This window comes from Talaromyces proteolyticus, assembly GCF_021365285.1.
Source record: "Talaromyces proteolyticus strain PMI_201 chromosome Unknown BGW36scaffold_13, whole genome shotgun sequence".
Classification (NCBI taxonomy): Eukaryota; Fungi; Ascomycota; class Eurotiomycetes; order Eurotiales; family Trichocomaceae; genus Talaromyces; species Talaromyces proteolyticus.
The window spans coordinates 823,535-839,525 of NW_025764289.1; the positions used below are offsets into that span (position 1 = coordinate 823,535).

The 15,991-nt window shown below is 44.3% G+C and overlaps 5 protein-coding genes across 5 annotated transcripts; 4 read left to right on the forward strand and 1 right to left on the reverse strand.

Moving 5' to 3' along the window:
* Window positions 1-275: 275 nt before the first annotated feature.
* On the forward strand, window positions 276-6,622 carry BGW36DRAFT_432530 (nonribosomal siderophore peptide synthase Sid2; the record flags this gene model as incomplete). The annotated part of the gene is made up of 2 exons (XM_046221146.1): window positions 276-728; window positions 779-6,622. The coding sequence occupies 2 exons, from the start codon at window positions 276-278 to the stop codon at window positions 6,620-6,622; spliced, it is 6,297 nt and encodes a 2,098-aa protein (XP_046066935.1).
* Window positions 6,623-8,400: 1,778 nt separating this feature from the next.
* BGW36DRAFT_350247 (glutaminase GtaA) lies at window positions 8,401-10,908 on the forward strand (the record flags this gene model as incomplete). Its single annotated transcript, XM_046213316.1, has 6 exons — window positions 8,401-8,624; window positions 8,696-8,997; window positions 9,073-10,099; window positions 10,175-10,377; window positions 10,447-10,590; window positions 10,669-10,908. The coding sequence occupies 6 exons, from the start codon at window positions 8,401-8,403 to the stop codon at window positions 10,866-10,868; spliced, it is 2,100 nt and encodes a 699-aa protein (XP_046066936.1). The 3' UTR covers window positions 10,869-10,908.
* Window positions 10,909-11,314: 406 nt separating this feature from the next.
* BGW36DRAFT_389250 (uncharacterized protein) lies at window positions 11,315-12,991 on the forward strand. Its single transcript, XM_046217321.1, has 2 exons — window positions 11,315-11,519; window positions 11,592-12,991. Exons 1-2 carry the CDS (start codon window positions 11,463-11,465, stop codon window positions 12,870-12,872), a joined length of 1,338 nt encoding a protein of 445 aa, XP_046066937.1. The 5' UTR covers window positions 11,315-11,462; the 3' UTR covers window positions 12,873-12,991.
* Window positions 12,992-13,914: 923 nt separating this feature from the next.
* On the forward strand, window positions 13,915-14,777 carry BGW36DRAFT_59204 (uncharacterized protein). Its single transcript, XM_046222455.1, has 2 exons — window positions 13,915-14,531; window positions 14,608-14,777. The coding sequence occupies exon 1, from the start codon at window positions 14,150-14,152 to the stop codon at window positions 14,516-14,518; it is 369 nt and encodes a 122-aa protein (XP_046066938.1). The 5' UTR covers window positions 13,915-14,149; the 3' UTR covers window positions 14,519-14,531; window positions 14,608-14,777.
* Window positions 14,778-14,876: 99 nt separating this feature from the next.
* On the reverse strand, window positions 14,877-15,985 carry BGW36DRAFT_401108 (nucleoside phosphorylase domain-containing protein; the record flags this gene model as incomplete). The annotated part of the gene is made up of 7 exons (XM_046218709.1): window positions 14,877-14,999; window positions 15,021-15,151; window positions 15,261-15,348; window positions 15,497-15,715; window positions 15,783-15,850; window positions 15,878-15,928; window positions 15,970-15,985. 7 exons carry the CDS (start codon window positions 15,983-15,985, stop codon window positions 14,877-14,879), a joined length of 696 nt encoding a protein of 231 aa, XP_046066939.1.
* Between the last annotated feature and the right edge of the window lie 6 nt (window positions 15,986-15,991).

Genomic DNA, 15,991 nt, shown 5'->3' on the forward strand with positions numbered 1-15,991 from the left:
TTGTATCGTACCATCAGTTCTAACAAGTGCAAGGTTGGCAGCTATCTGTACTGGCCGATCTCGGTCGGATTAAAGACACTTGGCGTACGAAGCTTCCAAGTAATGCTGTCTGTCTGAATACTATAATAACAATCATCTTATGTATAGTATGGTCTACTCAGGTCCACAATAGATGAATAAAGAATTAAAGAGCGACTGATACGGTTTTAATATCTGTTATTGAGATATCAACGGCAGTGCAACCTCGAAACAAGGAATCCTGGACTGGTACTAGAATGGGTTACCTACATAGGAAGGATATATTTTCTTCAGACCATGACTCTCTTGGTCTAAATTCCATTGACGAAAATGGCAAGCATGGCTTCGCCCATTTCAAGGTTGCTGGGTTTGCATCTAATCAAATTACTACGCCAACTGGCATGAGAGAGGACATATTGCTCTTATCCTGGCTTATTGTGCTTTTGCGCACCCAAGAGGACGGCCTAGTCACCTGCGATTGGGCATATAAAGGCTATACCAGAGATATTGAACATGAACCAAAAGAAAATTCCTTGTCAACGGCTGAGGTTGCACCTGATTTGAATATGGATGTCGAACAAGCTGCCGCAGTCGTCTTTGACCACATCAAAAGTACTATGCCAAGTCAGCCCGAACTTACCTCTTATCCTGCCTCCATTCTCTTGAGTACTGGATCTCTATCGAAAACCAATGAGACTGCTAAAGATGATGTAAGCCATGGTTCACGCTATGTTTCTGCTAGGCTAATACTGATCCAAAGAACATCATCCATATGGAAACACGTTTTGAAAATGATCAGCTTTGTATACGCCCAATATGGAATACCCATGGTATACCCCAATTTACAGTACTGAGACAGGCCCAGATATTAGTCGATACCATCAAGATGTGTATTTCGAATCCGCGGATGTCCATTATAGGCTGTCTTCAACCAACAGAGCGGGATTTAGAGGACATATGGCGGTTAAACTGCCATGTACCTCCTTCTTACAGCTTCTGTATGCACGATGTTATTACAGAACAAGCCCAGAGAAATCCGAATAAAGTCGCGATATCGTCATGGGATGGCGACTTAACCTACAGCCAAATTGATCATTACTCTACATTTCTGGCGCACTCGCTGAAGGAAAATGGCGTTCAGTTACAAGATTTTGTACCTGTATGTTTTGAAAAGTCAAAGTGGACCATCGTTGCCGTACTTGCAGTGATGAAATCCGGAGCAACTTTGGTACTCATGGATCCGACACTCCCTCTAACTCGTCTGCAAAATATGGCCAAGCAAGTCGTGGCTAGTACAATCGTCACGTCGCGCATTCAGAGTTCACTGGGAATGTCAATTATACCAGGTGGAAAAGTCCTCGTTGTGAATGCCAACACATTTGCAGATGCTCTGAAGGTGCAAACTAGATCGAAATTACCTGTGATTCCTCCTTCAACCCTGATGTACATAATTTTCACATCTGGAAGTACAGGAACTCCAAAAGGAGTGAAGATTTCACACGAAAATTATACAAGTAGTGCCATTCCTCGAGCAAAAGCGGTTGGATACACAGAGGACTCTAGAGTCCTTGATTTCGCGTCTTATGCATTTGACGTCAGTATCGATAGTATGCTTTTAACATTGGGAAATGGTGGCTGTCTGTGTATTCCATCGGACGAAGATCGAATGAATAACATAAATGGGGCTATACGAGAAATGCAAGTGAACTACGCCGGACTTACTCCCTCAGTCGCCCGAGTTCTGGATGCAGATATTATCGCATCCCTTAGTGGTCTTGGCCTTGGGGGAGAGGCGGCTTCAGTAAGAGATGTCATGCTGTGGGGGCAGAAAACGAGGATCATCATAGGATATGGTCCTTGTGAATGCACAATAGGTTGCACAGTAAACAGTAGCGCAGCTACTGGGAGAGATTATATTTCCATTGGACCAGGAAATGGTGCTCTTATTTGGATTGTCGACCCCGATGATCACGAGTCGTTGATGCCGGTCGGAGCTGTGGGTGAGCTACTAGTGGAAGGTCCAATTGTGGGCCAAGGGTACTTGAATAGTCCAGAAAAAACCAAAATGTCTTTCATTGAAAATCCAAAATGGCTTATGACAGGGCACGGAAGACACGCTGGCCGCCGGGGCCGCTTGTACAAGACCGGTGATCTTGGAAAGTACGACCCAGATGGTTCCGGGGGTATAGTTTTTGCGGGACGAAAAGATACTCAAGTAAAGCTCCGTGGACAACGCGTTGAACTTGGAGAAATTGAAAGTCAGCTTAAGACCGTACTGCCATCAGAAACAAGTGTGATTGCAGAGGTAATTACACCCCCAGGATCCGACAGCCAGAAAGTGTTGGTAGGGTTTATTGCATCAAATCCCTCTAAAAGGTCGGAGGATGTGGATTTGAGGACTAAAGAATTTGATGATAAGCTGCAAAAAACACTCTCCGGGGCCGAAGAGCATTTAGCAAACGTATTGCCGCGATACATGATACCGATCGCATACATACCCATTAACTACATTCCTGTTTTGATTTCAGGTAAAACAGATCGCCAGCGATTGAGGCAGTTTGGAATCACAGTAGACTTACGGCAGCTAAAGAAGAGAGTCACGGCTACCCCTCAACGACATTTGAGTGGTCTTGAAGAAAAATTGCGCGACGCTTGGAGTCAGGCCTTGAAATTGGAGATTGAAGTCATTGGATTGGAGGATGATTTCTTCACATTAGGGGGCGACTCTTTAACAGCAATGAAACTAGTTCCAATCTGCCGGGAACAAGGCTTGGAAATATCTGTGGCGGATATTTTTGAGCACCCGACGCTCGAGACAATGGCTAGAATTACTCGAAATTGCAATATCTCGACGGTAGGGACGGTTCCTTTGTTTTCAATGATCACCCAGGGTGTCGAAAGCGCTTGCATTGAAGTGTCGGCTGTTTGTGGAATTAACCGGGAAAACATTGAAGACATTTATCCCTGTACACCTACTCAGGAGTCCTTGTTTACGTTCTCACTTAAATCAGCTAAGCCTTATGTGGCTCAGAGAATTGCGGTTATTCCTTCACATACTAGTCCAACCGCTTTGAGAGAAGCATGGGAAGAAGTTGTGGCAGCTATCCCTATCATACGCACTCGCCTGGTCCAAACGCAGGACCCTGGTCTTCAGCAAGTTGTCATAAAAGAAGGAATTGAATGGAACTACTCGGACGACCTGGAGAGTTATCTGGAGAACGATAAGAATGATAGGATGGATCTTGGTCAACGGCTAGCTCGATATGCAATTGTCGAAAATTCAAAGGATGGCAGGTGTTATATGGTGTGGACGGTTCATCACGCACTCTACGACGGATGGTCCGAGCCTTTGGTTCTTAAAATGATCAGCGACGTTTTGCGAGGACAGCCTGTTGAGGTGCAGACAGAGATGAGAGACTTTTCCATGTTTGTGCACGATACTGATGAAGCTGCTTCGAAAAGCTTCTGGCAACAAGAATTGAATGATGCCGTTGGGCCCCAATTCCCCCGTCTACCATCTAGAGACTACCTACCTACTGCTGATTCAATGATAGAGCATCATATTACTTTCGAAACTAGCTCCATGCTACAATTCACAACTGCAACACTTATCCGAGGTGCATGGGCGTTCGTAGCATCACAATATACAGGGTGTGATGATGTTGTTTTTGGTGAGACCCTTATGGGAAGGGATATCCCGCTGCCGGGAGTTGAAAGTATAATTGGTCCCTTGATTGCAACGGTACCAGTTCGTATCAATGTGCATCGATCTACTTCCGTTGAGAAATACCTACGTATGATACAACAAGGAATGTTAGCTCGCACCCCATACCAGCATATGGGAATGCAAAACATCAGAAAGGTCAGCCAGGATGCTCAACACGCGTGCGAAGCACCAACAGGCTTGGTCATACAGCCAGAACCTGAGTATACGGGTCTTGACCTAGGATTTCAACAAGGAGATGTTGTACTCGAAGCCCTGCATTTCAACCCTTACCCATTGATGCTTGCTTGCGGAATACGGAAAAATGGCTTTAGAGTGTGTGCAAGCTTCGACAGTAGCCTGATTAAGCCCACACAGATGAAAAGAGTTCTCAGACATTTCGAAACAGTCGTTTATCAGTTTATGAACAATGCATCGCAGCGAATGGATCAGATATCATCTCTTCCAGAAGACGAATTGGATCAAATTTGGAAATGGAACAAAACTCAACAACCCTTATACGAGTTATGGGAAAGAATCCCAAGTGAGGTGAATATCAAGAAAGAGTCAACTTATACAAATTCGATAACTCCCTGGGTGTGCGATGCACGTAATCCATCTCTACTGTCACCTATCGGCTGTGTCGGTGAGCTTTGGCTTGAAGAAGCCGTCGATCCTGGAGAGATTGTTGTATCTCCACCTTGGCTTATGGCTGGAAGTTCAAATTTTAGAGGTCGAAAAGGTGAAGTCAAATCAACAGGTGATATGGTACGGCTACATGAAGATGGTCGCTTGATCTTTGTTGGTAGGAAAGCGGATATAGTAACAGTCAAAGGGCATGGAGTTCATATTGTCGAAATTGAATCTCAGTTGATGCGATATCTCCCACCTGCAAGTCATGCTGCTGCGGCGATTACCAGCTCTGGATCAATTATGGATGGGCAGAGATCAGAGCATGAACTTCTCGTTTTTGTAGAGCAACAGGTATTTGACGGAGACGCTATCAAGCTGCTATCAACGCCGCATGTGATAAGGTGTGATGTGCCGGGCTCCCAAGGGTTTGAGATGACTATATGCCCCTCTGTCTCAACCACTCTAGTTACGGCATTGAGAAGACTCGACAAATTCATAAATGATTCTCTTCCGTCATATATGGTTCCGTTTGCTTACGTCGTTGTGGATAAATTACCTTCCAAAGCGAACCTCGTCGACCGCAACTTGTTAAATCATCTAGTTTCGGAGATATCGTCCGATTTATTTACACGGCTTCGTGAAAGTTTGCATAAGATATGGGCAGAAAGCTCCGGCAAGAAAAAGTTCACGCGTGCAGAAAGTATTCTCCAAACCTTTTGGGCAACCATATTGGGAATTCCCTCAGAGCGGATTGACGTGGACGACAATTTCTTCCGTCTGGGCGGCGATTCAGTTCTTGCAATGAAGTTGGTCTCAATATTACGAGCAGAAGGTCACAATTTGACCGTGGCTGATATCTTTCAACATATGCGCCTGGGCGAAGCGGCCAAGGTTTTGAAAGTAGACTGTCTATCGAAGCAGGAGGTTATAGATTACAAACCTTTCTCGACTGTCCCTTATTTGGATATTGACCTTTTCTTGTTTGAAGTTGTTCGCCCTAAACTTAACGAGCCAAGTTGGTTAGTTCAAGATGCCTATCCCGTGACGGATTCTCAGGCACTTGACATAAGAGGAACCATCCAATCCCCACGGACGTCTGTACAATACACAATGATGTACTTTGACAAAGAAATTGATAAAGACAGACTGTCCAGCGCCTGCAAAGAGCTGACCAAAACCCACGACATCCTACGCACCGTTTTCATTGAACACGACTCGACCTTCTTCCAGATTGTTTTGAGCAATCTAGAAGTTCCGGTGGTTGAGTGGACGGCAGACGTTGATATTGAAAAATACGTCGCTAACCTTTGCACGAAGGACATCGAATCAGACTTTAAACTAGGTTCATCTTTTTTTAAGATTTTCCTAGTTCAAGGAACTGATAATCGCTCATGTCTTATCCTAGGCCTGTCGCATGCCCTGTACGACGGTATATCTCTACCTAGGCTCCTTCGAGACCTAGAGAGCTTGTATACTGGAGGGAAGTTGGAGAATTTCCAACCACTTTCGTCTTACATTGCAGCAACCCGCGAAAAACGCGTTCAGTCGGAAGGGATTAAATATTGGGCAAAACTCCTCAGTGGATCGTCTCTCTCTGTTCTCCAAGGAAAATCATCAGAACCTAGGGATAGATCAATATTCCACACAAAGCCCGTAGATATCTTCGCCCCTCTTGAAGACATTACGACTGCGAGTCTACTCACGGCATCATGGGCGCTGGTGCTCGCTCGTCGCCTCAATAGACCAGATGTCACTTTCGGAACAGTTACTTCGGGTCGGAACATCGCCATGGCAAATGTGGAAGACGTCATGGGGCCCTGTTATCAACTCACACCTGTCCGTATTTTATTCGAATCCCAGTGGACGGCCATGGATCTTCTGCGATTTGTTCAGAGACAGACTGCACAATCTGCTATGCATGACTTTGTGGGCTTTGAGAGGATTTCAAAGGAATGTGTGCTGTGGTCAGGACAAGTGGAATTCTTTGACTCCGTCACTCATCACCAGGACTTTGAAGATTTTGATACCATGCCTTTTGCAGGGGGGAGTTGCAAAGTAGACATAGCTAACCCTGATGGAGATGCCACTCATCCCATCAAGCTTGTTTCTTACTTCAGAGGTGGGCAGATGCACGTCGGTGTGGTTGGTAGTGAAAGAGATCCATCGTTCGTAAGTACAGTTCTGGCGGAGCTGGCTAAGACAGTTCAAGAGTTGGCAAGTCAACCTTCTAAGAATGTGGTTCTTGATATTCAAACAAAGCCTGAGTAGCGATGGCGACCGCCATGCAGAATTAGCCACAAAATGTATTGCTACAGGTTATCATTTTCTTCCTGTTCTTGTTTTAAACTTGTTCTTGGTTAGATTTTAAAACTTGATGATCTGGGATCTAGCGAGAAATATAATCAGGATTCAGGTCATCATATTGCCTTGTCCCAGTTATTGCTTTTTTACATCATATTTAAGTTTGTTGAGACGTTGCACAGCGGAACGAAGTCATATCTAAGCAGTTTCAATTGCCAATATATCGTTCATTAGACACGGCTACAATCCTTTATTCAAGACGGCATTCATGATATTCTAAATATGCAGTGGCTGCGTAATACAGCATGAAAATAAACGAAAGACGCTAGACCGTCATAATGTAGGAAGGTACCCCGGCAAATCGTTTGTTTAAAGGCCTAAAGGTGACTGGATTTACACTGGTCATATAATCGAGTCCCAACTAGGTGCTGAGTCAGCCTTAGAACCACGAACATCGCAACAGGTGGGGGGAAGAAAAGTAGTTATAAAAACGTAATTAAAGCTTAGCAGTGCTAAGCATTGTTAGTACTGTTACATTGCATTTTATCACAGCAGGAATCACACAATCGAGCCATTGTCTAGCAACAAAAAGCCATGTTGCATAAGCTAAACATAACGTCGCACCGACGGTAAGCCTTAAATCTCAGGTGATTTGGGCTCAATGATCGTACAAATTGCGGGTTTTGCCAGATTTATTTGAGAATACCCATCTGTCAAGATAGGGAATTTTCTAGAAAAATGTTCGATGATATTATCGTACTAGTATCTGAACGATCAGATCTCTAAAATATTGTGTCGACAACGCAAGGAGCAGTGATCTTTTGGGCGTATGTCTTCATCTCCAATCCCCCGGCCTTGGTCCATTTGGAAAGTAGCTTTTATGATTACCACAGTAGGTAAAAGTAGGGATCATCACCAGACACCGCCACTAGCGATATTGGCACTGTTTAGTAACTGTTCATTATAGCCAATCGGGATGTTCGGGTATCACATTGTCTTCCAACACCTGGGTTTGGGTGAGTTCTTGTGACCATTTCATTTCATTTCTCCGCATCTCCAAGTGGGACTCGTGACTCGTCACTCAAGATTGAATGATGGAGGTCACGCATTAACTGGCGAAGGATACAACAAAGGCTTCCCTGGTTTGGAATAAAATGCGGGGTGCCCTGCATGACATGTCCGTGCTCCATATGAATTTGGACAAAGTCCGGCAGTGTTCATTCGCCTTCCAGGTTGCTAACGCAGACCAACGGAAGTGAATACGCATGGCAAACTATAGGTCATATTGCTGTTGGGCAGAGGGTTACTAGCATGACAATTTACTGCGCTAACCAGGCTCATTATTGAGCTACACTTTAATAGTAAACGGTAGTATGCGTCGACATTATCTATGTCCTTGTGAGTTGAAAATTGGAACACAAATTCGTAAGCCGACGGGTGATTATCGCCCGAAGGCACATCCATCGTATGGAATATATTTTTGACATCTATCTCTTCGGGAATCTTGCTATTTGGACTATTCAGAAATTAGAAACGCAACCACTTATCCCGCCTAAACAGTAAGGAACATACGACTAAACTTTGTCGGCCAGTAATTTCTAGTCTGATTATTTTTAACAACTTGATAGAAGACGAATTTTGGTGAAGGCGCCACTTTTAAAACAGTTGAAGCCGCCGCCTTATCGCTCATCCTCAATCGGACGGTCTCCATTTACGTTCAAACCCATATTTTCCTTTAGGTTTTAATGAAGCCCTCGTATATTTTATATGCCCTGGGGGTATTTCTTACTGGAGTGGTAGCAGATTCTAGCTTCACCCCAGCCAGACCCCCGGCGATACCATTAGCTGTCAAGTCTCCCTATTTGAGTGTATGGCAGAATGCCGCACCTCAAGCTGCCAATGGTGATCAAGAGATAGGTGGACCTGGAAATGGAGGTTATATCGCTGGCGAATGGTCCACCTTTTGGCCGTATGTACTCTCCTTATATTCCTCTTATTTTTCCTGTTACTCAAATAAGACTGACATGAGGCATATATTAGAGGGCAGATTATTGGCTGGGCCGGGATTGTAAGAGTTGATGGCGATGTATATACCTGGCTGGGTTCTCCTGGAAATCCAGGAAACACGCTTGTCAACCAGACGGCTTTCTCCTATACAGCCATGAGGAGCATTTTCACCTTGAATATCAACGACAAGGTTGAAATGAATGTGACATTTCTTTCTCCCGCTTTTCCAGATGATTCTCTGCGCCAGTCTCTTATCTACTCCTATTTGAATGTTGATATCAAGTCAATCGATGGATCCAAGCACGATGTTCAGTTATATGCCGATATTTCTGCAGGTAAGAGAAACTTCAGGAATATCTCACCTCGACGTTGGAATGCTTTTTAATTAACAACTCTCTATTCACATATAGAATGGGTTTCTGGTGATCGTAGCTCTATCGCCCAATGGGACTTTGGCACCACCGGAAACGTGGCTTATCACACGGTGTATCGACAGACCCAATTACTGTTCTCCCAAACCCAAGGCCATCAGGCTGACTGGGGTGACTGGTACTGGTCAGCACTTTCTGGTAATGGATTAACATACCAGAGTGGTCAAGACATTGTTGTCCGGGGACAATTTCAAAACAATGGCGTCCTGCTAAATTCCTCCGACACAAACTATCGCGCTATAAATGACGACTGGCCAGTTTTCGGCTTTGCATATAAGTACAGCTCTCTTGGATCTAAACCTAAGAAGGCTCTCTTCTCTATCGGTCTCGCTCAAGAATACGCTATCCAATTTGATGGGGCCAGTGGTAATGTATCAGTACCATCCTTGTGGACAAGCTATTTCCAAGACGCACCAGCAGCTACGAAGTTTTTTATGAATGACTACAGAATGGCATCTTCAATGGCTGACGCGATCGATGCAAAAGTCTACTCAGATTCAGTCCAAGCCTCTGGTCAGGATTACGCGACATACACAACCCTAGCTTACCGCCAAGCATTTGCTGGGCTTCAACTTTGTAATACCCCAGATGAGCCATACGTCTTTTTGAAAGAAATCTCGTCTGATGACAACATTCAAACCGTGGATGTTATCTTTCCAATGCATCCTATACTGCTTTACACGAATGTCACATGGCTCAAATGGACTTTAGATCCTCTCTTCATCAACCAGGAGTCAGGCCAATATCCCCATGCTTACTCTATGCATGACCTAGGATCGACATATCCTAACGCTACTGGGCATGAGTATATTGCTGACGAGTATATGCCTGTTGAAGAATGCGGTAATATGTTGATCATGACCTTGGGTTACGCTCAACGAGCAAACGACACAGCGTATCTCCAACAACACTATAAGATCTTGGACCAGTGGACTCAGTATTTGATCGAGTTCTCGGAATATCCCGAAAATCAAATATCAACGGATGATTTTGCTGGGGCTCTTGCGTATGCTTACCTTTCTATTCCTGTACAAGTTATTGGTTTCTTGCGCAAACGCTAACAAACTAATCAAATATCTAGCAACCAAACAAACCTCGCGCTGAAAGGCATTATTGGTATCCAAGCAATGAGTAAGATTGCCAATTTGACGGGAAATGAATCGACCGGCGCCAATTACAGCTCTATCGCCGCAACATACCTCTCCGCTTGGCAAGAACACGGAATCGAATCTTCTGCTAGCCCACCGCATACTACTCTAGCTTACGATGATGAAACCAGCTACGGTGAGTGGTGATTCTTTTTTGGAGTATTCTTCTTTTGTAGATATGTTCTTACGTGTTCATCCAATATAGGTCTATTGTATAATCTTTGGGCAGACAAAGCTTTGTCATTGAATTTCGTCCCGCAGTCTATTTACGATATGCAGAGCACATTCTACGCCACCGTGTTTAACGAATACGGTATTTATCTTGACACTAGACACACATATACCAAGGGTGAGTAAACAAGTAACCCTTAAAACTATTAAGCTTGTCGACGTACGAACAATCGCTAATATGCCCTTATAATTATAGTTGATTGGGAAGCATTTGTCGCATCCATTGCTTCCTCTGATGTGCAGTCCAAGCTCTTCAGTGTAATTGCCAAGTGGATAAACTCTACACCCAATGCGGTGCCTTTAACGGACTGGTACGATGCGGTCTCTGGAGACTGGGAGGACTTTGCAGCACGTCCTGTGCTAGGCGGGTCATTCGCATTACTTGCTCTCCCTTGAAAAGCATCACAGGAGTTCGCGCAACCGAGGCTGGTGAGGGAAGTGTCATATTATATCAACGTAATTCGTCGATACTGCTAAATATTTCTATCTTGCACTTAATAGCCTTTGACCCATATAGCCTCTAGACTGGCATTAAAAAATTGGATACTTGTTCTGGCATAGGGCAAACATTTTATCTTCGTCGTCCAATCATCTTCGTGGCTCAATATGAATAAGGTCATGTAATTGGCTACCACAGAAAATGACCTCATAGCCGCAATAGCCGTTCCGATAATTTCTATCTTAAGCACACGCCATGCCATTTCAGGTACCCTCACAAGCCTGCCAAGACTTAGGGTCCCTTCCAATTCATTTCAGCCAATAAAGATTGAGTATGGCGTAATTTTAGCTCAAGGGCCCCTTCTATTGCTGGCGGTATCCTACATCGATCTGTCTGGGGCAATCTTGTGGTCATCTTTCGGACCTCTTTTCACCCGCCATCCCCGATATCGATATCAGAGCAGGTCAGCCGCCTTCAATCTCTCAGGAAAAAAAATACAATTTTTAATCATCCATCAGCCTATCAATTTACATACACGTAGTAATTACTCCATGCCAGGCGTTCCAACCAGCACAGGCTGCAATACATGCAGAAAACAAAAGAAGAAAGTGAGTTCTTCCATATGCAAAGCGCGGATCAAAATCCGCCATGCGACATCTAGTGACCGTTGTCTGCATTAGTGCGATGAAAAACAACCCAGCTGCTCGCGATGTTTGCGCCTGCAGGTTCCTTGTATCGGGTCTGGTACAAGGAGATTCAAGTTTCATGAATTTTCTGGGGAAGGGGCAACCACACAGCAATTGCCCTTGATAAGCGATTCGAATTTCAAAGTTGTCACTGTATATCAATCCAAGACAGTTATCACAGGAAAAACAAGGCCTAAGAAATCACTAAATCACAGGTCCGAGAAAAAGTCGGCAGAATTTCTCGGAGACTCATCTGGTTCAGAGACGGCGTCATTGAAGATTCCCCAATACTCATTCTCTAGTACGCCTGAATTCTCTAGCCCCCTTGAGCAACGATTAATGCATCGATGGTTGACAAGAACCATGTGGTGCGTTTATGGGGTGCCGAACGATATGGAATATCTCCAGGAATATTTACCACACATGGCATTGGCGAATAAGTATCTTAAAAATGGCCTTCTTGCACTGGCGGCGGCAGATTTTGCTCACTCTGGCGGACAAAAACAATATCTGATGCCGGCACTTGAGTACAGTGTCAAAGCAGCTGCCGACTTTCGACTTCAGCTCATTGACCTCAATGAGCACAGTGCTAGCTTACTCTACGCTTTCATAGAGTGTATGGCAATCTTCTCTTTTGTCACTTCGGGTCTGCCAAGACCATTGGCACGACTCAGCAAGACTTTTGATGTCATGCTCAGCGCCAAAACTATGTTCCTAGCCCGCTTTCCAAATTCGCTGCCATCCTGCCAGTCTGAAATAGTGTCAAGTATAGATATGTCGGTTCTAGATATTCTAGATGATGAGACAGCATCAGCCCTCGACTTACTTACTACTATCAGCCGCCAGATCCGAGTACTTATAACAGCCGATGGGCATACCGAGATCGCCGGGGATACCGAAGTGTATCAAATTGCCATTGGACACATAAAATGCAGCTTTGCCGAGCATAAAAGGGGTGTGATAAAAAATTATTGCTGGATTCTAGTCTCAGTAGTTGACAGATGCTTCTTCCAATCTCTCAAGCAATTGGAACCCATGGCTTTATTAATTATGATGTATTTCGGGGTTATTCTAGACCGAATGGGGAGAGATCCTACGGCATGGTATATTGGCTCTCGGGGTAAAGATCTCGTGGAAGATATTTCGGAAATTTTAGAGCTATCCCCTGTTTCGCAGATCCCAGATGGGCAAGTGGCAATAACCTGGTCGAGACAGCAGGTTGGCATCCTTCCCTATATATTACCACCATCGATTGAGGATCTAGAAGGTTGTTAAACAAGTGGATGTGAGATTGGAAGTGGTGTTTGTATTATCACCTACATCATTCAGTTCATTGATAGAAACATTTTGGTATGATATATACTATAATTTTGCAAAAAGAAAATCAGAAATAAACTAATCAAACAAAGGCCATCTAAGCAACACAATGTTTTTTACTACATGTGCAATGCACTCTCAAAGTTGAATACATCAATTGATATATCCACAAGTGAATCTATTTATAATTAATTATATAAAAACAGGTGGAACGATAACGAAAACAACGGCTCATATAGTTAATTATCAAATTTTGATTACCAAACTAACATTGAAAACTAAACAATCTCAGGCCATCAACGATATTTCTGAAAGCTTGCGATGTCATTTCGTGCGAATGCAATATGGTCAATCAAGGGTGATAGCGCATTTCGCTGAGCCGTGCTGCGCCAAGAATGGCATTCCGAAAGTAAAACATTGCAGCTTGGCGCCGTGCCGCGTAGCCGTCTGAGTCAGTCTCCACTTTAACCTCCTATTCATATTGATAGGGGCGAATTTGTCTTGACCTCTTGGTCATCGGTGGTTTGAAAGTCGAAACCAGCATGTTTTCGCCATGTGGCGGGTCCTGTGATGCGGAAGGTGACAGACAGTAAGATCGAACGTCGCGACTCTACTGCGTAATGCGCGATATTATTATGATCGGCATATGAACTTGGCTTCGGGGCATGAGTATCTCACTCTTTATCTATCTGTTTTAACTTTCAGTTACATCGACTGATCATGACGTAGCCGACCCATATATAGGAGGTTTGGAGGCTCTCCATTTTGCTGCCCCTGATCTTCTTATGGGGCCATTTTATGGGTTAAATCAGAACTAGAGGAATGTCCAAATATATCAAGACAGGTAAGCAGAGTTAATTAGTACCAAGCTTTTATTCGATTGTGGATAGATCAACATGGATCTGACGTCAATTATCTTGTGCGATATGGGTCTTGCTTTATTCTGGAAGAAAGAGAAGTCGCATGAATGGACGAACACAATGACATTACTCCATAAATCCATAACAGTGCTTCGAAATAGCTGTCTCACCTGCATCTATACGAGCCTCTCTGACTATGAATTAACCCGAACCCCTCTCACGGTCCATTTCTTCATCGATCCTGATTTATACCATGGTTTTGTCTCTTGAATAACTTCAGAGAGACATATCAACAACATCACTGACAATCAAAAATTTAAACTTATTCCTTATCCCGTTTCGAATTCTAACTTACCACATATACAACAATTCAACATGAAGACCGCATTCCTTGTGCTCCTGGCCGCTGCCTTAACCAACGCCCAGTACTCCGGCCTGATGTTCTTCAAAGACTCGGGAGACTGTCCACAACAAACCGAATCCGAATCGCAGACATCATTCACATATGATGCTGGTGGCGGGAACTTATGCTTCTCAAATCCGTACTCGAGCGACGACCTAGATGTCGCCTTTAGTGGAGAGCTAATTGGCACAAATGAAGTGGCGCCTGCGAAATTAGGCGGCTGCCCAACTAGTAGCTGCGATTCAGGCTGCACTACTGTTGATGTTGAAGCCAGTGGAAATGGTATTCAAGTCGACTGCGCGGAGTTCAGTGGTGCAAGCTACATCTATCTTGGACAGTAGACCCTATGTTTAGGTAGGTATGTCGTTAAAATAATAGAATGGCTCTTGGAAATATCCGATAGATGCTAACTTGGTCCTCGCGCTATCAGACCGGGCATTGTTCCTATACCGACATAAGGTTTCTCATAATATGCTAGGGCTTTTCGGAGATGGAGAGATCCGCAGTCTACATAATGAATAGAGGTATCGAACTCACATAATTGTATGTATATGTGATGACTGGCTATATGAATACAGGCAGATGATTAAATAAAACTCTCTAAGCTATTTACAGGGCTATCAAATCTAAAAATTGGCCCATTTTGATACCATTATAGCAAAATTCTCAATCGTTCTAGCTACTCAAAATTTTCAACATTTATCTACGCCTTTTAGTGCCGATGTATCTCTCAAGCAAGGCCTTTATTGTCGATGCTGACATTAAAACTGCGAAGTCTTGCCATTGGTTGTTTTTGTGACTATCAGCATAGTCAGATACCCCCTAAACAACAATGGACGGAACTTCATCCCAAATCCCTGCACTCTCCATCTGAAATGAAATGACTTTCTCATTTTGTACAAGTGTTTCTCGATGTTCCTCAGACTTCATCACTATGTCACCGGATGCGATCCGTCCAAGACGTATAATTGTGTCTTTTTTTGTACCTCTTTTTTGCCATCTTGCTCCAGCTGCCGCGTCATGTCCAGCTGTCCCTGGGTAGCAAATGCTGCTCCTTGCATGGAATATTTGTGCAAAGTGCACCATGTGCCATCTTAAAAATACTGTGGGGGAACCGATTGCAATCCTCGCATACATATGGCGACAAACCATGATGTTTATGTAGATAGGACTGTTAAAACAACCTATCCTCAGTCGTCCCGGGATATCGATAGACTAATCGCCTCGTCATTTCTTTCGTCTTGCCAAATCCTGTAGGTCTCGCATATATTGCGCGGTTAGCTCCTGAAGTCGTTACCTTCCAAGTTCTGTCCGTAAACCGCAAGCAGGGAGCATATATCGCGGTTCGGACGACCTAAATTATCATCGAGGGTATCTTTGCACACGAAGCTGCCAGGATTCTGTCTTCCAAAATCATATCCGACCGCCGTCTTGCTGATCACGACGCCTCCAAGTAGGATCTCATCGCCAATTTCCGGGTATTTCGGTGTTCCGCCGCAGACTCCTGCGAAAAAAGCAAATTTCAACCCGGGGAAAAGCTGGATCTAATACTCGCAGTCGCCGTGCGGCATTGGCTTTGCCAATGTAGGCCAAAAGGGTCAGGACGACATTGTGCTTCCCAATCTGTCTGGTCGTGTACAAGTTTGTGTCACTGGTGGCGTGCCCATACTGGTCTCTATTCTCACATCAGAACCGATCACAAAGAAGAGAGACAGCATTGTACTCTAGCGGCAGCGCACAGATGATCACGACTTCGAATTCATGACGTTGAGACGGTCATCGCTGTTCTGACATGACAACAAAGACATCGGGTC

Excerpts from the sequence above, each read along its gene's own strand:
- BGW36DRAFT_389250 (XM_046217321.1), top strand. The coding sequence starts at position 11,463 with ATGCCAGGCGTTCCAACCAGCACAGGCTGCAATACATGCAGAAAACAA. Across the intron at positions 11,520-11,591 it reads GCAGAAAACAAAAGAAGAAA|TGCGATGAAAAACAACCCAG; the intron begins GTGAGTTCTTCC and ends TGTCTGCATTAG.
- BGW36DRAFT_59204 (XM_046222455.1), top strand. The coding sequence starts at position 14,150 with ATGAAGACCGCATTCCTTGTGCTCCTGGCCGCTGCCTTAACCAACGCC.